This window comes from Nicrophorus vespilloides, unplaced genomic scaffold (assembly GCF_001412225.1).
Source record: "Nicrophorus vespilloides isolate i.1.1-1 unplaced genomic scaffold, Nicve_v1.0, whole genome shotgun sequence".
In the NCBI taxonomy this organism is placed as follows: Eukaryota; Metazoa; Arthropoda; class Insecta; order Coleoptera; family Silphidae; genus Nicrophorus; species Nicrophorus vespilloides.
Window position 1 is genome coordinate 29,487 of NW_017098424.1, and position 20,885 is coordinate 50,371.

General features: G+C 41.1%; 4 protein-coding genes across 12 annotated transcripts; 3 read left to right on the plus strand and 1 right to left on the minus strand.

Annotated features, from left to right (window-relative positions):
* Positions 1 to 40: 40 nt before the first annotated feature.
* Positions 41 to 14,291, minus strand: LOC108562411 (guanine nucleotide-releasing factor 2). Of its 5 annotated transcripts, none has more exons than XM_017920730.1 (12): positions 13,894 to 14,291; positions 5,809 to 6,371; positions 5,190 to 5,455; positions 4,361 to 5,121; positions 4,165 to 4,293; positions 3,981 to 4,004; positions 2,754 to 3,404; positions 2,671 to 2,685; positions 2,414 to 2,582; positions 1,719 to 2,354; positions 1,528 to 1,659; positions 41 to 1,477 (listed from the first exon to the last, which is right to left on the minus strand). In XM_017920730.1, exons 1-12 carry the CDS (start codon positions 13,931 to 13,933, stop codon positions 1,327 to 1,329), a joined length of 3,537 nt encoding a protein of 1,178 aa, XP_017776219.1. In that variant the 5' UTR covers positions 13,934 to 14,291; the 3' UTR covers positions 41 to 1,326. The 5 variants fall into 5 exon arrangements, with proteins under 5 accessions (XP_017776219.1, XP_017776216.1, XP_017776218.1 ...); XM_017920727.1 differs by lacking the exon at positions 13,894 to 14,291 and adding an exon at positions 11,252 to 11,782; XM_017920729.1 differs by lacking the exons at positions 3,981 to 4,004; positions 13,894 to 14,291 and adding an exon at positions 11,252 to 11,781.
* Positions 9,379 to 11,245, plus strand: LOC108562416. The gene is made up of 3 exons (XM_017920739.1): positions 9,379 to 10,183; positions 10,406 to 10,690; positions 11,035 to 11,245. The coding sequence occupies exons 1-3, from the start codon at positions 9,907 to 9,909 to the stop codon at positions 11,130 to 11,132; spliced, it is 660 nt and encodes a 219-aa protein (XP_017776228.1). The 5' UTR covers positions 9,379 to 9,906; the 3' UTR covers positions 11,133 to 11,245.
* On the plus strand, positions 13,278 to 16,034 carry LOC108562415 (leucine-rich repeat-containing protein 57). Of its 2 annotated transcripts, XM_017920737.1 has the most exons (4): positions 13,278 to 13,386; positions 13,457 to 13,583; positions 14,811 to 15,047; positions 15,110 to 16,034. In XM_017920737.1, exon 4 carries the CDS (start codon positions 15,115 to 15,117, stop codon positions 15,829 to 15,831), a length of 717 nt encoding a protein of 238 aa, XP_017776226.1. In that variant the 5' UTR covers positions 13,278 to 13,386; positions 13,457 to 13,583; positions 14,811 to 15,047; positions 15,110 to 15,114; the 3' UTR covers positions 15,832 to 16,034. The 2 variants fall into 2 exon arrangements, with proteins under 2 accessions (XP_017776226.1, XP_017776227.1); XM_017920738.1 differs by lacking the exons at positions 13,278 to 13,386; positions 13,457 to 13,583 and adding an exon at positions 14,690 to 14,744.
* Positions 16,035 to 17,992: 1,958 nt separating this feature from the next.
* LOC108562413 (programmed cell death protein 4) lies at positions 17,993 to 20,807 on the plus strand. Of its 4 annotated transcripts, none has more exons than XM_017920736.1 (2): positions 17,993 to 18,373; positions 19,373 to 20,807. In XM_017920736.1, exon 2 carries the CDS (start codon positions 19,397 to 19,399, stop codon positions 20,726 to 20,728), a length of 1,332 nt encoding a protein of 443 aa, XP_017776225.1. In that variant the 5' UTR covers positions 17,993 to 18,373; positions 19,373 to 19,396; the 3' UTR covers positions 20,729 to 20,807. The 4 variants fall into 4 exon arrangements, with proteins under 4 accessions (XP_017776225.1, XP_017776224.1, XP_017776223.1 ...); XM_017920735.1 differs by having other exon boundaries at positions 19,376 to 20,807; XM_017920734.1 differs by lacking the exon at positions 17,993 to 18,373 and adding an exon at positions 18,397 to 18,735.
* Positions 20,808 to 20,885: the final 78 nt, after the last annotated feature.

Consider the following 20,885-nt stretch of genomic DNA (forward strand, 5'->3'; position numbering starts at 1 on the left):
TCTCTCTCTCTCTGCTTCTTTCAAAAAAAAATAATAAATATACCACACACCATTTCTTGTTTTGTTCTCTTAACATATTCATTTGATTTAGCTTATAAATTTAGTTAGGCCTTCTCCAAAACATTGTACACACTCACACAATCCACATCTCTCTCACTCTTTTCCCTCCACAATTAATTTATAATAATAATAATAATTTATCTCTTTTTTTTTTCTTTCTTCCAGAAGAAGCAAAACGAATACGGTTTGCAGCGTTAAAATTTCCTAATTTCGATTGTTCAACAAACATGTTAAACCACTCCCACATGTCATTCGACACGCCCACAATCCCACTTCGATGATTCAATTTTTATATCAACAATGATTATCGTTTATTTTAAACTCGACTAAAAACGAATCCAAAATTTAAAAAAATCAAAGCCAAACAAACTAAGAAAAATGAAACATACAAAATACTTCAGTCAGTCAAGTTTCCTTTCGTCCCGGAGGCAAAAAGATGCGAAAAGAAAACGAAATAATGGTCCAGTTTGATTTAAAATGAAAATTAAATAAAGAGAAGACGCAAACAAACAAAAAATGTAAAATTGCGTTTCGTTGCAATTCAGTTCATTGTTTCCATTCGTAGAAGAATGGCCTCCTCGGATATTTATTAGAAGAGAAGGAAAAGAAAAATCAAGAACTTATCTATTGACTTATAATAAGTGAATGATTCCAATCGTGCAGTCTACCCAAGAAAACGACTCTATGCAATGTTCACTCTTCAAGTGGTTCTTTTTTCTCTTTCTTTTTATATTTATATATATTTCTCTCTTTCTCTCTCTCTAACTTTACTTTCAAACTTCCCAAAAAAATGGCACTCTATGACTATATTATATTCTGTTATAATATATATATATATGTATATACACGTGTACGTAGTAAGAAGTGGTGCATCAATTATTAAGCATAACTTTGCCTAAATACAATTTGGTTACCTAATCATCTCTTCATCCTCATTTTGCGTATTACATTAATCCATTTTCTCTTTCTTTCTTAATTAAAAAAAGAGTGTTAATTGACAAGAATCACAAAAGAATAGTAAAAAAAAACGAACAGTTGCGTTGTGTTCGGCGGAATTATTTACAATAGGAAAAAAACAACATAAAAGAAAATTGCACTAAAAATGATGCTCAGTTTTCCAGAAGAAAAAAAAACTATAAATTAAAGATCTAGCGAAGTGGACTAACAAAATTTCGCGAATATTATTTGGCGAAATGTTACGTTCTCTCTCTCTTAACGAAGCAACTCAATTATTTTTTTATATAAACTATTGTTTGCTGCTGCATATTATTGGGCAGCTTTCTTACCGCCTCTGGGTTTGATCTTCTCGGACATCTGCCACATGCTGTCCTCGGAGAGGAACTGATCGAAGTTCTCGAAGAACGAAATGATCCGCTCGTTCTTCTTGAAGCTGTACGTGCTGCTACTGTTGGAGAGGCTGCAAGAAATTTGTCAATTTTCATGTATTGTTAACGTTTCTTATATTACCATTTCTTGAAGCGCTTCATGTTCTCCACGATGTTGAACTGCTGCCATCTCTTCGAAAAGTTTATGGTGTTCTCGCTAAGCAGATTGCTGTTGCCGATGTGGACGAAGGTCAGATCTTGAAGGACTAAACCGCTGCAAATGAGAATCAATAATTAATGATTGATTATTATTAGCGGTTGATTGATACTTACATGTACGGTATGCAGGGCGGATTCGTTTCTGCCAGAGCCTGTCTGTACGCCCTGAAGCTGGACGAGCTGTCGATGAGGGCGCAGTACTCCTTCAAACCTTCCTGCACGTGCTTCTGCCACTCCAAACGTCGAATCGGTGCCGAATCCAAAGCCGAAAGGAGCGCCAAATAAGAGTTGAAGTTGTTGATCTTGCGCAAATGCTTCATGATCTTGATGAACTTGAGGAAGAATTTCTCGCGATCTTTGGCCTCTGCTAAGAGGATCTTCGAGCGAGCCCAGTAGGACATCTTGTTGAAGTGTTCGGTGAATTTGGTCAGATTCGGGCTGCGCTCCTCGTTCTGCTCCTGCGCCCAAATCAGCACCTCAGGTATTTCGATTTTCATGAAGAGGTCCGCATCGAGCAGTGTCATCTGCTCGGCGATTTGCTCGGACTTGAAGTCCAGCAGCGTCACGTTCTGGCATAGAAGGGTTGTCGTCAGCTGCACGCACGTCTGCTTCATCGCCATCTCCTTGACGCCGTGACGTTCGATGTGTTTGACGCGTAACGCCTTCGCCAACGTCAACTCACCGCCCAGGATCAACTGCTGGATGAACTCGATCAGTTTGTTCTGCAATTTATCATCCAAATCCGAAGCTCTGAAATATAAAAATTGAAATTAATAACTTTTCATATTAACACGGATCAAATGAGTTACGTTAAATCGCTGACCACCCTGACGATCAAAGCGAACGATTCCCTCGATCTCGCCTTCTTTTCCGGTTGGCAGTAGAAGAAGTTGTAGCGTTTGATAAGTTTGCAGATTAACTCGTAGGGGCTTATGAATGTACGATATGTCGTTAGGAAAGCCTCCTGATATGAAAAACCTGAAACATACAAACAAATTTGAGTGAATTCGAATTAATTTTAAATTATCAAACAACTGAAAATTTCTAAGCTTAATGTTCAACATACCACTTTCTTTCTCCTCTAAAGTGAGCACCATTAACATTTTGCAAATTAGTTATATTATTCACTCATTCATTTAAATTAATTACCGTTTTTGGTTGCTCTAGTCGCGTGTATGATGAGCGCGTCGATCTGTCCTCCTCGAATATCCGGTCCATCTTCGTCCTCCTTCTTGTGCACCAGATACCGTGACACGTCCAACTCCTCCATCAAATCCATCTCATCTTCCTCGTCATCCTCCTCTTCTTCTTCCGGCTCCTCCTCTTCCTCCTCCGCGCCCACTTCGTTTTCGGTCGCAGCTATTTCCTCCTCTTTGTCTTCGGGCATCTTCGGCGTGTTCACCAGCAAATCGGGCAGAGGTTCGCTCGGCGTCTTCGGCTCAGGCAACGAGCTCAAACTCTGCGGCGTCGACGGCGGTGATAGCCTAGAAGAGCGCGATCTCTTCGGCGGTAGAGCCGGAGGCAGAGAGCTACAGATCATCGGCGATAGAGGAGTCTTCAGTGGACTGCAGAGATCCTCCCCGGATTGCGGCGGCAGACTGAGCGTGTGCATCTGCGTTCTGGTCGTACGACTCGACGAAGACGACGAGGTGTGCGAGAACGAACACGATTGAGTCGTCGGCAGACCGGCGCTGGGGGCCCATGAAGCGGCGCTGTCGTGCACCATGTGCACCGAATGCCTCATGAACTCTTGATCGTTCGAGTGCGAACAGTTCCCGAACATCTCCATGTAGGCCATGACTACAAAAAAAAACAAAAATATTATTACCTAGCAACAACAATAACAACAAAATGCAAGAGATAGATTGAGAATGTTTGAGAGAAACAAAAAAAAACAATGCAACCAAATCGTCGCTAATTCAATCAACAAAAAGCGCATTTGGTTCGCTGAAAACACAAGAACAGAATACACTAAATCAAAGAAAACCTCTCAACCGCGTACACTTTACTCGATCACAATCGTGATATTATAGTTGTAAATCGAGTAAAGTACACGCTCAAATGCAATCAAAATCATCGCAGAAAAAAATCTAAAAGAAAAAGCGTAAAAAAACAACAACAAAAAACAACAGGAAAACGTTTACGAAATAATAAAGATTCGTTTCGTATGTGAATTATTCAGTAAACTTTTCGAAAGTGTGCGTTTCTGTCGAGTGAATTGCACATGGAAAGAGAAAAAGTAGAAATACAGAAAGAGAGAAACAAAAAAAAAACAGCAACAACCAAAACTTATATAAATTAAATGTTTCTTTCTATGAAGGAAACTATAAATAGAAATATAAAAATTTTGTGAGTGTGCTGCTGCGGCTCACTTACCAGAGTAAGCCACCGATTGGAACACTATGGACAAAGGTTTCGAATCACCAAAAATTGCAATACACAATTGAGAATACATCGTGCGATGTAGACGAGTAAACACGAATGTTTGTTTATTTATCGGTTGGGCATTTGGGGCTTGGTTTGTAAACGAACGAAATGAAAAAAATTGATTATAACTTACTGTGTTTCTTCTTTGGCGGTAATGGTGGAGGTTTGCTGTTGTCCTGGCTGATGCTGCTGGCGATGCTCGTGCTGCTGGAGAGGCTCTGATGCGATTGGTGCATTTGGCAGGTGACTAAAAACTCACTACCTGAAGAAACAAAAAAGAAGATGTAATTTGATGTTGTTACAAAAACAAAGGTGTAAGTTGATCTTACTTTCAGGTACGTTATCATATGGCGATGGTTGTCGTTCGTGCGGCCGTCTCCTCGTTTTTTGCGGTATAGCGGGTGGAAGTAAATCATCTCCCAAGCCCAGATCCATCTCGTCCTTGAGCATCAGTCGATGCTGGTGGTGATGATGGTTCGATGCAGACGAAGATACGATTTGATTTGCGGACGATGCGAAAATGCTCTCCGACTTGGTGGACACTTTGGAAGTCTTCACCGTTTGCGAGACGACGCTGGTGCCGCACCACTGGCTTACAGAACTCTGCTGCGAACTCCGCTTCGAGCAGCTCGAGTTCCTCTGCGAGTGCATCGAGACGATACCGGAATCGGTGTTGGAGAGACGGTGGTTGTGCTGAAGGTAGTTGGTCTGCAGTTCGTTGCTGTGATTGAAAATCGATATGGTGGCGTTCTCGTGATGGTTCCCCCCGTGGCTCAGATCGCCCCAGCTGTTCCCATTCAGAGCGATGATGTCGGAGAGATCGTTGTCCAGGATCAGAGTGTCCGTGTCGACGGTGTGATCCATCAGCGCGGAAATCTCCTCCTCCTCCCTAGACTGATTCAGCACCGAATCCAAACTGCCTGCACTCGCCGACAGCAAAGAACTGGAATCCTCGGGCGATTTAGATCTCAGCGAAATCCTCTCCAGACCGTAGATGTTCAAATCGGAATCGTCCAGATTCCTCGCAGGTTTCTTCTTCGGTGGTAGCGGCGGTGGCGTAACGTTCTTTTCAGGCCGATTGAATAGAGCTCTATAAAGAATACAAAAAAAAAACAACATTAAGTTAATTTACTTAATATATGAGATTCAATGATTTACCCATCGGGAAGTGGTGGTTTCGGTGGCGGAGGTGACGAATCTCTTAAGATTGATTCGGAGCTGTGACTGCTCCGCACCTTTCCCGGTGTGCAAGACGTCTGCTCGAGGATCTCGCGTTCCCTGGGAGTCAACGGGATGTCCGGTAAAGAATTCCTCTGCGACGGAAGATCCAAGTTGACATTCGAATACGAAGATCTCGGTGTTGTCTTGTACAATGGCACATTGTTCTGCTGAGATATCTTGTCCTGTGACAGCTTAATTAAATTCTGCAAAACAAAACAAAAACAACAATTTAAGGCATAATTCATTCATAAAATTGTAGAAGATGATAATGGATTGAACAATTAAAAGATGAAGCAATGAGTTCAAGTTCTGAGGCGCACCACAATGTATTGGGTTCTGTTCCTTTATCTCCCCCCGACGTGTGACCCTTGATCCAGCAGCGAAAGCCTAATCTCATCAGGGTTTGTTGTTGTTGTTGTAAATAGGGACTTTCGATCAGTTCTGATCAAAATCATAATCCTAATAGTGTTAAAATCCCGACTATATCAAATAATAAAAGATACTGTCGGGATTACCTACTTTAGATGCATGATAACAATAAGAGCAAATCGTTTACCTGGACAGCTTCTTCGACTAGAGCGATGACTTCGTCGACGTTGGACGCCTCCAGCGAACTGGATTTGGAATCTATGAGGGCATCGTCGCACAGTTTGATCAGCCTCGCGACGCTCTGGTACATGCGATGCGTCGCCGATCGAATAACGCTTCCCTGGTCGACAGCCACCGAAGACTTCACCACCAGATTGATGGCCCACACCGTGTCCAGCACTATCGTCCCATTGCCGGGCAACATCTCCAGCTTCCTCTTGGCCACCACATCCTTCAGATGCTTGAGCGTGACCTGGATCTGTTTCGAGAGAACGTCGAACTCGTGCATAGGCCCCTTATCCTTGTAAACGCCACCTCCACCACCAACTCCTCCTCCTCCATCTATCGTATCTTTCGGTCTGCTTCCTTTGGGGCTCTGCGACCTGAGCCCTTGATTGGTGGGGCTCCGCATCTGGTAGATCTTCACCAGGAAGTCGTCCTTGAAGGAGCGCGCCCGTCGCGCCAACTTCGTGCTCTTGAAGGAGGGCTTGTGACCGCCGGGACCGGAACCGGCCAACGGCGATTCTATATCTGCAACAATCATCGACGAGATGAGCGTATTTCAAATGTACACATCGCAGCAGCAATATTGAATAATATAACATGAACATAATAAATCGGGAATCGATACAGGCACGACGAGCGCAGCCTTTACTCGCAATCTACAGGACAAAGCAATCATCGAGATTAAACGCAGATAAGATTAACGCAAAAATCCTAGTTTACTTCTTGCCAGCAACGAAGTTACCGATTTCAACAAAAGCTCTTTGTAATTCGAGATGGGGTATTCGGCAAACTAGAAAAAGCAACCCCCTCGTCAGTCGATGCTTCGCACTTCTTCAGACCGACAGGAAATGAATTTATTATATGCCTCAGCACGTATTTTCACAGCTGAAGAAAGAAATAATGAAAAAAAAAACCGCCCATCGAAGATTTTGTCACAATTATTTTGAAACATCATAGACGACGCTCGTAAATAATATAATTAATGATATAATTAATATTAACGAGCAACTGTTAATTAACGAACAGATAACGTCATCCTTTAAATTGGACGATTCGCGAGGCGGGAGAAGGGAATAACGTAACAAGACCAAAACCAGAAATGGATTAACACAAAACCACATCCTATAATTATTCAGCAAACAACAAAATAATCAAACGACTAAAGTTTTTTGGGGATTTTGGGGCGGAGGAAGTTTGTGATTTTGAAGGAGATAATATTAATAAATATTGATGCGACGAATTCCTAGGATTAGTCATGATGAGGAGGAAGTTCGCGGCCCACACACATACACGCACTCACCGAGCGGAGAAAGACAACGATGTTGAAGATGATGATGGTAATGTTCTGCATTCGAGATGGAAAAGGGATCGAAGAACAGCAAAGATACACCCTTCGGGTCAGTACGAGAGGAGGTCGAAGGTCAACTCTTGCTACGAATAACAACAACACAACAACAGTAGCAGAAACAGCACTCTCGGTTACCACGGTATCGCGCGCGCATTTGAAGCGACGATGTGAGTTGCTTAACTAATCGCAGACCGAATGAGTGTGACTTAAGTCATCCAGCAGCAGCAGCGCGCAGACTACGATGGGAGACGGAAGGGGGAATTCCCCGCTCACACCTACGCTCCTTCATCGTGTACAAACGGTAGCAAAACCAGCAGCAACAGAAGATGGAGGAGGAAGAGGAGGAACGTGCGCAAGAAATAGTCCCAGATGAAATTCCAGACGATATCCAGACAAAATAAAAACACGGGCACCTCCTGGAATTACGAACGAAACTTCTGAACCCCTCAAGCACGCACCGAGACTTCTTCGTATAATTAGAAAATGAAAAACAAAAAACACATTCAATATCTTCTCTCGAGATCAATACAAAGACTACGTACACTTCATTAGCCCTAGACATGTTTCATTCTTCATACATCTAACAATATAAATTAATAATTTTGAAATTTCATTAATCACTAAACAAGGAAATCTTCAATTCTCAATTAGAAGAGAAAATTAATTTCTCACTAATATAAATGAATCAAACAATTTATAATTGTATTTGCAATATCTCGATTTCATTATCATAATATCTCGATTGATTGAATGAATTGTCCTGTTGCTTCGTGTAATTATAGAACATAATCTAAGCAAATCGTTTCAATGTTTGAAAATGCAAATACTTTCACGATATCAGTGATTAGCATACAGGTATTTAGAAATTCATGCAATTATTTACTAATCATCGAACATACAATTCCATCAGAAACAAAAATATTTCGCTTAAGTAAAGAAAAGTACATAAACTTAAGCATTTTCGCTTTAAAAAAGGACTAAAAAACAACTAAATTATCACGTTTTTAACTTTGACCATGTTTACCAAAAAATAAGTAAATGGACTTGCAAAAATAGAATGCATTTTGGCAGGTAGAACGAAGCACATTTTTGCATTTCCGTTTTCAATTTTTCCTCCTAAGCAGTAAATTGCAAAGAATACACGCACATACAACAAAAAAAAATAAGAAATATCTAACACATTTCGCACAGAGACGCAAATAGATTTCGCACTTTTCCAAGGACGAAAATATTATATATATATCAACGTCTGCACATCTCCATAGAAACACAATATTTCAGATACGTAAATTGTTATCATCTGCATTGTTTTTGCTAATGCATCTCGATTAAATCATTTTCATAACCATGGAAACAGAATTGTTATTATCTAGCAGAAATGACTAATTTTACTTGCAAAAAAAAAATTCTATAAACGCGACGAACGCCAAATAAGTCCCGTCCTATTTTTAGTTAAGCGCGAAATAAATCAATGCAAGCAAGACCATAAGTGCTGAAAGGGGATCTCCAATGATTCATATATCAGCATAACATTTTACAATTAGATCTGATCAACATTCATGATGTTAGTTAAAATGAAAAGATACTAATTAACTAACTGGATTGAATACGAATTGGAAATGTAACGTCACTTATTGTAACGATCTCTTAAGGAAATTGCGTCGTTTCGTTATGCTAATAACGACCGCAGTCGCGTCTTCAGCTCTGAATCGCAAGTGGTTTGTAATTAATAAATTAATAATTGATTGATTCGCGCGTGACTCTACTTTCGAAAGCTACAATAAATTTCAATCAACATTTTTCATAAAATGACACGATGAGTTAATTATTATTATATATTATACAGATTTCTTAGGGAAAAAAACGTTCCCCCATTTGTCACTCAACTTTAGTAAATCATCCCAGCATACTTGATTTATAGCTTAAAAATTCCAAGAACTGAACTAAAACTTACTCGACTCGAATTTCTTTTCATTCAATTCGAAAACTTTTTATCAACTTAAATTTTCTACCAAGTTAAGATTCAACAATTACATTTCTGTTGTTGATACATTAAAATAAAAGCAGTAACTGCAGCCTCTCAATTAAAACTGAATGATTGATACGAAACACGAGTTGCAAGGAAAACTTAAATAGTTTCTAGCAGTCTTTTCTTTCGTAATTAACAAAAGAGTATCGGTCACCGTAGCGTAACTAACGTAAAGAATGGAATCGCTGTTGTTCAATGAAAACAAGAGAAGAATAATGAATGCGCAATTAACATTAATCAGCGTTTTATCTGCACTTGAATATAACATGGACTTTTTATTTATCTGTGCATTTAGTAACGAATGGTTCATCGTTACAGCAATGCACAATATAATTGCGTAAAGAAATCTCTGCCTGCAAATGACATCTGTCACAATTATATCGCATTTGCGTGACGTAACATAGGACAGGCGGTGGAAAAAACAAATTCGGTTTGCGTTTCACGGAACATTTTTTGTTTTTATTCGACAGCGATCACGTAAAATTGCCGCTTTTCAATAATTTTTTTTTTGTTTGCCGTCGTCTGCGCGCGTGTTTTCCTCTTTCTTTCTATCCTTGTCGACCGGAAGGGAGAAACCGATGTGGGCGAATCGTGAAATTCACTGAAACCTGGGGCCGGAAAATTCCAGCGAACGAAACATAAAATAAAAGTAAATATAATAATAGGACGAATAAGAAGAAGAGATGGGCGATCTGTCACAGAACGTGGAGGGAACCGCTGCTTCCGGTACGGAGGAATGTAAGCAGTCCATCCAACTGCTGAAAGAGACCAAAGAGTTGGCGGACATCACCAACGAGGCGGCCGGAGCTGCGGACCCGGAAGCTTCGAAAGGGGCGGAAGCGGCGAAGGGGAGCAGCGGAGGAGCCCCGAAGGACATCGAGACTGTTTTCGAGAACGTCGGCATGGAGAAGACGATCTCTTCTGTGGCGCCGTTGGAGGCCATGCCGGATCCACCGCACGGTACGATTTTTGTTGATGCCATTGCCAATTGCTGCACACCTAATTCCCTTAATTACGTAATACGTTTACAATACAACAACATCCTGGTGCGTCGTTTTCTTAGGTCTGCATTTCATGACTCCTTTAGCTTTATTCTTGCAAATATTTACCCTAGTTCCGTTTCTTGACGAACAAATTTTGAAAGCATTCTTATTAATTGTCTATATGTTTTATATTTTGAAGAAATTTCCAATACGATCCAGAGCGCAGAGAGCGGCAGGATGAACAAGCTGCGCGATCACAGCAGCAACATTTTTCCCGCTGGGATAATGGGATGCAAAGAGGAGGCGATCATAAGCCCGAGGCGATTCCTGGACGCGCAGGAAGCCTCCAAGGACAGCATCGGGCACATCGAGAACATGCCGAGGAAGATGCCGTCCGCAAGCAAATCCGATCACAACAGGAATCCACTGACGGGTCTCGGGCTTGGGGCCAGCGACGAGATCAAGAAGGCGGCAAACAAAAGATGTTAGTACACCTAAAAATAGCAAAACGGATCAACTATTTTCAGTCTGCATGTCTCTACTGATAATTGTAAAATAATCTACTTGTATTCAATGTACGAAAATTGAATGAAAATTTCGATAACCCACGAGCCACGAAATTATTTGAAATCTGTGTAGCGGGGAATCTGTATACTTATTTATGGCTTCTCTATGTCTGCTCTATTGAGATCATAACTGAAATTACCGATGTTGAAAAGTTTCAAGGTTGTTCTCTCAGATCGCGTTTAAATTTAACGTGCAGCGAATCAAATCGAATTGTTTGTTAAATTTTCAGTTTAAATTTTTTGTTCTTTGATTTGTTTTTAGCCGATGGAAACCCTGTGCTAGGAGTTGGTTACGACAAGAAGATCTCCAACAGTACGACCCGCATTCCGCCGGGAGGCTTCTCGCACGGCCTCTGGTAGGAAATAGCGTGCGAACTCCACCAACACCACCACCGTCCTTCTTCTCGTATAGTCCAAGTGTACGGACTATTTAGAAAAAACACAGCCCAAAATTCTCAATAAAACTTATGGCAACAAACCTCCTCTCCTCATCGCACAGTCGCCGCAGATTGGCTCGTAGGACAGGAGTACCGTCCATCGTTTCGGCTTGAAGCCGCCCTTCCTCCTGTCGACAATACGATACTTCCGCTTCCTGGATTTGGGTTCCAGGACTACGCAATCGTCGTGCATTATTTTTGCTTTGGTAACGAAACTCTGTTTTTTTTCTTCTTCTCACGTTTGATATATACTACATACACACTGTAATAGCAACTGTGGCACTGGTGTTATGTATTATTGTCACTGCATATTCTCGCGCCTCCACATCCTACTAATTGATCATCATCCGATCGCTATTGAATGGTGTTGGCACGTGATCGTCGCAGATGATCGCGAATCATTGGTGGCAGCAAGCACATCTTTTAATTGGTCTCCCGACTCGCAATACCCGACTACAACTGAATCCAGATCATCATCGTGCACACACAGAAACCATTGCCAAAAAACATAAATTCGTGCGTGTGACGGCAGCACAGAACCTTGACAAGGTCCCCAGATCGCGAGCACAGTGGGCAAAACTAATGAAAATACCATAACGTTTAAACAAAACATAATAAACATTGAATCAATGACAAAAGCGTGATGCCGCCCGCCCCTCATTTGCATCCTCCTCCTCATCTTCATCATGTTATTATTATTATTCATGTGTTCCGATTCGTTTCAATTACATTCGCAAATGCGCTCTGAATTCGTGGAAAAACAATTACAAAAGCAGCAGCAACAATCGCGATTTCGTATGTGCGGATGATGTTATGCAACGAGGCGAAACGCACACACAAAAACGCGCTTGTATTGGATTTCAAGGGGGTGCTGTTTATTTAATTCCGGAGTGTTTTTGGTGTTTTGTTTACGCTGGGCAGAGACTGGAAAAAGAAAGTCTGACCCATTTCTTTCCGGTCGTTTCTGTACGTTCGAATTAACTGCGGATGAAACAAAACAAGGCAAATACTATTTGCGGAACGGCGGGAAAAATAAACATGAAAATGTTACGGTCTAACAATTATCAATATATGTAACATCATTATATATACATATATAAATTAATGGGATACCCAGGCAACGTTTTATGACAATTGTGAAGCGAATTATATTTCGCAAAGAATGCTAATTGATTTATGGGGAAGAAACAATTGCGCGATGAATTATTGCGACCACTTGATTGAATACGCAAATGCTGCGGGTGCGTGTCGCACAAATTAAGTTATCTACACAAAAAAGAATGAGAACAATGTTTAATAATTGCAGATGAGTAGTAGCTATTCATAGGCATGTGCAAGATCCATTAGAATATTATGCAATAGGTAAAAACGTATTATTTATAATTTCCATCACTTTACATTTATATTGTAACGATATTTAGTGTAAGAATTATTAGTACTTGGGAGAATGGATACAACAGTGTGTGGTTTTAAGTGTATAATAACAATGAGTTTTTGGGATTGTTCAGGAGAGGTGAATAATGCATTCCAGTTGACAATGGGAAGCGATAGATGAATAAAATGACTAGTACTACTATGGTATGCCATATATCTATTAAGACCCCAGTCTTCGTGACGCAGGTAGTTGAATATTATTCTAGTCGTTCCAGTTAAGACGAGCGCAGGTACCAGACTACCTTGGATGACCGCAAGTAGTATACCACACGTTTTGTGTTTACCTAGGATCAATATGAACTAGTTGCAATAGATGGATGAAGGTATCTTATAAGAAAAAAAACCTGTTAATCGCCGATACATCATGATGACTCAAATCCATATTATGCGCACTCCATAAACTACAATTACATTGATTTTCGCATAGCGCTCCGAATATACGAATGCCTACGCTAATAACTAATTACCGCAATTAATTTCCGCTCGGCATTCGAAATGTTGGCGCCTTCGCGCCATATGCATGTTAATGCATCCATGGCAACAAATAAACAAATAGCGTTTTGTAGGCGGCGGCGGCGGGAGTATTATACGCAATCAACAGCTGATTCATGGGAAATGAACTTGAGTGTGCAATTAGTTTAACTGCTGCACTTTGCAGAAGCAGCAGATTTGCATAAGTGAATTTCATTCATTATGAAAAACACAAGTGCAAGTGTATAGTAACCATGGAGATGTAAACAAAGGTGTGTGTGCTCTCATAGTGGTGAAATCATTTTTCTTTGTACCAAAAAAAAGTTTGGTCTCTGCTTTCAGGAGCCAATTGGACGGTTTGTTTGCAAATACATAGAAATTTGTGCATTTATTTTAAGCACTCTATGTATATTTACTGGTAGCAAGGATATATGTGATCCAATCTGAAACTTAGCAGGAAGCATGAATGGTGAGTGTAAACATTTTTGTAAGGTAAGGGAAGTAGGGGAAATGGAAACAATTGCTTCTGGATTGAAGTTATCATAAGTAAGAAGTTTAATTATGTTTGTGTAATGACATAGACATATATATATAAACATGAGCGCCACTCGACCATTTTTATATATATAAACGCACATACACAGAAATAGAACTTGGGGCATGTGCCAGATTGCATAACTGAATGCACGGAGAGACGGTCGTTAACCTCTCGCGAAAATAAATACGAGGGGGATTTGGTTTGGCGGTGTCGTAGGGGGGTAGCAGCACGGCGCACTCACCTGAGGCGGCGAATTTTCCTGACTTGGGGGTGGTTGTCATGGCCGTGCCGATCTTTCTCCGTCCCTTATCCACAATTCGATTGTTTCGTCCTCTGCTGCAGCTCCTGCTCCTTCTACTCCTGCTGCTGTTGTTCACAACACCACCGAATCTTCCTCTCGATTCCTGGTCCTTTTCAAACGCAGCAGCCGCCGCTACGTCGTCGTCCAACGCCGGATTTTCCACACGGCGCCCGCATAACGACACCCCCGAAAACGATGGAAACAGGGATGAAAAAAAGAAACGGGGAAATTATGTGGGTGCACAGAAAGGGGGAGAGATTCTTCGCGCTGAGATCTGGGGGTTGGAGACCGGGGGTGACGGAACGCTCGCGCTGCTATGAACTGTCAGATGACATTTGACATGAAAACAAAAACGATCGATACAACACACCACTCACTTCACACTCCATCTGACATTTATGCCTAGGCAACCAAATATACACACATTTAAAATTATCCACAACATCCACTATTTTCTTCTAACATGACAAGACTTCATACAATGTTGATCTAAGTATACAATAAAACTAAAATCTATAAAAGTTTATTGTTAGAAAGTGAAGATATAAATAATTTAAATATGCATTTATATAGGCAACCCAATTAACTCGTTTGTCTTATTTATTGTTCAATGTTTTTTTCTCAAATTTATTTAATATCGCCATAAAAACGTCACGTATAAGCTACAAACTGCTGCTTGACATTTTCCTTACAATTAATATATTTTTTTTTAAATAAGTTTCTATTGCTAATCGATTATAGTGCAGAGGAAGTCCAATTGATTGGGCATTAAATACACGACATTGCCAAATGTTTGTGTTCAAAATGATCGAAATTTGGTAGACAGTTTACACGAAACTAATTGTAAATACTTTTAGGTTTTCATCTACGAAGCATTCAACTGGTAAACTGCCGGCGATAGCAACACATTAATCAATATTCGCAACAAGTTAAAGGTAGCGAAACGCTACGCGCTGGCAACGTCTAACGATTTCCATCTGTCAGTGTCAGTTGTGACGGCCGTCAGTTTAACTTGTAGCTCTGCGTTTTTCCATCAACACAATGTTTTAATTAATTACAAGGATTCTTCTTGTTCGGCAGTGAGAAAACATAAGGTAATACTTTTGAGGTTTAGTTTATGGATGAAGTCTAGGGTAAGTTTTGTTGTTGTTTGCAGCGAGTATGGGTAACTCGGGGATCAAACAGCACTTGGAGACCGCCAAGAAGACGGGCGTTCTGAAGGTGTCCCAGAACAAGATGAACGAGTTTCCACCAGGTTTCCTGCAGCTGGAAAGCAATTTAAGAACACTGGATTTGTCCGATAACAAATTCGTGACGCTGCCCAATGAAATAGCCAGGTTCTTGCATCTCAAGCACCTCAATTTGAACAAGAATATCCTGGCCAAAATCCCCGACTGCATTGGAGCTCTCACCAAACTGGAAACCCTGAATGTCTGTCACAACAACCTGTCCAGTTTACCAAGGACCATCTCCAATCTGATCAACCTCAAACAGGTCTACTTATCAGATAATCATTTCAAGGAGATTCCGCTAGTGTTTTGTGGTTTGAGGCACTTGGATGTGCTTGATCTCTCTAGGAATGAGATAAGCTCAGTGAATGGGGATATAGCCACACTGAATGTCACCGAGCTGAACCTCAACCAGAACCAGATCGCTGATCTTTCGCCGCACATCGCCTCCTGTCCGCGTCTAAAGACGTTGAGATTGGAGGAGAACTGCCTGCAGCTGACCAGCATCAATCCCAAAATACTTACTGATTCCAAGATCTCCAATTTGGCACTGGAGGGAAACCTATTCGAGATGAAACAGTTGAACGAAATCCACGGTTACGACGTTTACATGGAGCGGTACACGGCCGTCAAGAAGAAACTGTTTTAAATTGAAATCAGTTCAAATTATTCTGTTACCTTTGTACATATTATTTTGCACAGCCGGGTGAGTCTACTGTTTTCATCTCAGAAGGTCTTTTTTTATCATATTTACATATATATATATATACATATTATTTATTCGTTGTTTTTGTTTCTTTGTTAAGTAATTAATCATATTGTCATACGGGTCTAGTTTGGAATTTGCGCCAATAAAAAAAAAATAATCAAATTTAGTAGGGAGAGGAATGAGATGGAAAAACGTGTGGTCCAATTTATCGTAAATTTTTAGATTTCGAATGATCCTGTCGCGCTGCGGTAACAATGACGCGACAGTTAAATTAGATAATCAAAGTATGTTGTTGCTAATAGCAACAGGAACAAACAAACAAAATCTTTTTTAGACATTTTGTTTTGATTTGTTTTTTCGTTCGGAGAGCACCTGAGAATTTTTCTTTCGTTTACTTTTTTTGTTTGTTCTTCTCGGTTCGTCGATGAGAGGAGGACGAGTAGAGAGGATTCGTCCGTTCTTTGCGGTATTTGCTCAAACTCTATACATTTCCTTTATTGTCTACAATGAACAAACACTTGAGCTTCTAGCGGCACTAAAACTTACAGAGCTTGTCGATGTCAATTACAGAACGCGTCGTTCTGCTGTCTCTATGTAAACAAAACAAAACTAAGCCTACTTTTCATCCCTCCAATAAAAATAAAGCAAAAATGAAACTGTACTCTACACAAGTAAATCTTAAGCTACGTCTTTGAAATTAACGATAATTCTACATACATATTAAATATATATATATATACTGAAGCGTTTTAGTCACTTGAGCTTTAAATGTTGTAATGATGTTAATGGAATATTTAAAGAAAATGTGAAAAAATAAAAACAAACATTGCATGACGATATGTGCATAAGTTACGTTGTATTGACAATCAATTTCTCGTGGTGTTGCTGAGAGAAATTTCGTTTGTTTGTGTTAGAAGAAAACTTTTCTATCGAAGATGAATTGAACGAATTGTACGTTTGCCAAAAGAAAAAGTAATAATAACGAAACGAAAAAAATGTTAATTATAAAATCTATTTCTCTGTTTTCTGATGTTATGCAGCGAGCAGCCGTCTCTCAGCGTCGATGCAATTTCGGAACGGACGGACGGCTGTATATTTTGTAACAGTTTTATTTGTAAATATTACCTATATATTTATATATTATCGTGCTTTCGATAATACCTGAAGTGTACTTCTTAAACAATATATATATGTATATCGGTCAATGCGCATATTTTTTATTTTTATTATTTTTTAAATTGTAACAAATATTTCTTTTTCATTTTATGAATACGTAGCACAATATTTGCGCTATTCCTTTTATTCTATGATTACTACTATTGACTAATGATATGTCTATTTATACATTTATTACTTCGTCAAATAATTCTATGTAATGCATATGATGAGTGTATGTGATGAGGATATAATAATAAAAGAAAACGAACAAAAGTTTTTCCTTTGGAATTTTCTGCGGGAACGTACTAATTGAAAAGCTTTTCAATTTGCGAGCAAACGACAAAACATATGTAATACAATACAAACAGTAAAAATTAAAAGGACGTCTTCTTTTGCTGCGATCTTTCATTTACGTGCCGATACTGCATCGAACAAACAGGTATGTTACATGATTTTTGTTTTGTTTATAAAAGCATTTATTGCGAGAAATATGTTGGTATAATATTTGCGCCGGAAGCGGAAGCGCGATTTGCAGAAGATTTGTCGAGGCGCAGATTCATTTATCGTTCACTTCGTTTTCTTTCTATCCGGTTTATTGTTGTTTTTTTCTTCTATATTTAAGCTGAGTGTAGGTGTGCACCGTAAACACAAATAATATCCGACACAGTCTAAAGTTTCTTATTTTAGACGCGCGGTACAAACATTATGTTTTCGAACAGTAAGCCAATAAAGCGTGTTAAATCATTGCAACTACTTGGAACGACTGCAACGTTTCAAATCGAACGCACTTTCTCGATAATTTTGCTGGAATTTTAAATTACGAAAAAATAATAATGTTGGCTATATTTATTTATTTTTATTTTTTGTATTGTTTGGTTTCCTTCTTGACTAATTTATAACAAATGATCAATGTTGGTAATAGGTGCAGGGGAAAAGCGAACGTCGTTGCTGGGGTTGGTACTGGCGACGCTGTTGTATTGCTCAAGTTGTTTTGTTGTTGGCGTAGTCTTCGAGTTTGAAATTTTCGAATTGGATTGCGAGAGAGGTGTTATCGTTGTTTTCCTCTAACCGTGAAGAAGAAGGGGGGAAGAAAAAGTGCGTTGTTTTCGTTGCCGCAGCAGTAGTAGCCAAGGCCAAATTTTCCTATAAATCGGTGCCGCGTCTCTGGCACCGCTGCGCCGACCGACGCAGAGGACGTCCTCGTCCCACCCGAAAGGATCGAGGCTCAGGACAAGGACAGAAGCGGTCCGTGTTTATGATCGCACCGTAACAACCGGCAGTATCAGAGAGCGAGCAGCATCGAGGAGAGGACAGCAACGAGAGAGTGAGATAGAGAAAGGTTTATTCCTTCCTTCGCCTTCCTTCCACGGTCTATAATACCCCCCTTCACCAGCCCCCCTTTGCTTGTATCTATCCGTTGGTCGGCTTCGTTTCGTCACGTTTCGTTTGATTCGTTCGGTTTTCGTCCTGTCCTGTGCGTCGTACGTTGTAACCTAGCTGCGTTGCGTTCGCATTTCGACATACGAGCAAAAGCCGTGCTAGAGCGTTTTCGAAGCGGAACAAACAATAAAAAAATAATACAACCACACCGCACCGATAATAGCCTATTCTCTACTTCGGATTCCAATTGGATAGACAAGTGAATCAGGTGGAAGGAAGAAGCACGACAGACAACGTCAGATTAAGGTAAAATCCTTGTAATGAAAACTCCTCCGACGCCGCCGACCGGGAAGACAACAACGCCAAGCAGATGTTTGTTTTTGTTTTGACGCCGCAGTCGACCACGTTTTTTTTCTCATTGTTTTGATTCGCTCCGCTTCCGCTGCAGATCATCATCGAATTGTCGAGCTCGATTTTTCCCCATTTGGATAAGCTTCCGAAAGCTTCTTGCGTTAATGCTATTTTTCCGAGGACGTCTTGTGCATTCTGCTGTTGCAAGAAGCCATTATCAGTCTTCCCCTCCTCTCTCTCACACACTCGCTCTATCGTGCGCTCACACATACAATATACGCCTTCCTATATTCATACACTGCAGCTCCATCTCTTTCTGTGTTTATGTGTATAAATATATAAATACTAGCAAGCATTTATATTTATCTCGATTGATAATGATGACACGTTACGCAATGCGTTCCGTTCAGAGACGGGAGGAAAATAAACGGAATGCGAACGAGCGAGCGAGCGGGAGGTTGTTATCCTGCGCATTATAATTATGCACGTATACACCTATTTACGGACGTTAACCTGCATGCGATTTGTGATTTTAGCTGTCGAGAGCATTAAATGTTAAATTGTTTACGTATATATGTTTTGTTTGCTTCAGCAGCTGATTGCGAGAGCTCCGAAGATGGCGTGTTCCATTGATAACTTGGACATCGAGGAGGAGTTCTCTGGCGATGAATTGGAGAAGGACGAAGAGGTCAAAGATGTTGTTATGACTGGACCAGCTGATTTGAGTGCATGCAAGAGGAAGTCGAAGAAGATCAGCAGGCAGAACAGCAAGGAGAATGTGGTTGCGACCACCGGGTTCGTTCACGGACCGAGGAGTTGGAAGAACAGCCGCAGGTCGAGAAACGGCTTCGGCAGGGGATTGCCGAAGAAACGCGGTGGCGGTGGTAAGGGCGTCTGGGGTCTTCCTGGCTCCGAGATGATGGAGGCATACGAGGACATCAACGATCCCAACTACGACAATGAGAACCTCAGCAACGGGGATATCGAGCTGAAGGCTGTGATCCCGGAGATCTCGCTGGAGGACATCAAGAAGAAGTGCGCACCTATCGTACTCGAGTACTTCGAGAATGGCGACACGCACGAGGCGGCTATCTCCTTCGAGGACAACATACCGCACAACGTACGCGATCTTCTCGTGCAGTACGTGATTGAGGTGGCGATGGATCACAAACCCTCGCACAGGGAAATGACATCCGTGCTGATCTCCGATCTGTACGGCCACATCTTCACCGAGTCCGACATAACGAAGGGATTCGAGAACCTCTTGGCCAATCTGACCGACCTGATCATCGACATTCCAGACGCCTCGACTGTGCTGGGCAACTTTATGGCTCGCGCCATCGCCGACGACTGCATCCCGCCCAAGTTTCTCAAGATCATGAAGGACAAATCCGATAGTCAGCCGTTCCTGGACGCCATCGACCGGGCTGACACACTCTTCTCCATGAAGCACGGCCTCGTGCGGTTGCACAATGTGTGGGGCGTGGGCGGTGCCCTTCGTCCCGTCAAGTACCTGACCAGACAGATGTCACTACTCTTACAGGAGTACATGTCTTCCGGGGATATCGCGGAGGCGATCCGATGCGTTCGATCACTGGAGGTGCCGCACTTCCATCACGAGTTAGTCTACGAAGCTATAGTTATGGCCCTCGAGGCTAACTCGGCTGTTAGGGAGGAGGCTCTGTGCTGCCTCCTGAAAGCCCTCTCCGACGCAATCATAGTCACACCAGATCAAATGGAGCATGGGTTCTTCCGCGTCTACGACGACCTCTCCGATATTTCCATGGACGTTCCGCTAGCATACATTATCCTCGATCGATTCGTCGAACGCTGCTTCAAGCAGGGCTTCCTCACCGAGGATATCATGAAGAAGCTACCATCCAGAGGTCGCAAACGCTTTGTCTCCGAAGGAGACCAACAATTCATTAAGAACCACAGGATTTCTTAAGTATTAAATACTTATACTTACATATATATATACGTTATGATATAATCGTCACTTGTTTTTTTCAAAACAACAAAAAAAAGATATTTTTTGAGTTTATAAAATTCAATATATATAGTTGCTAGATGCACACACTACACACACATATACTGACACCGAC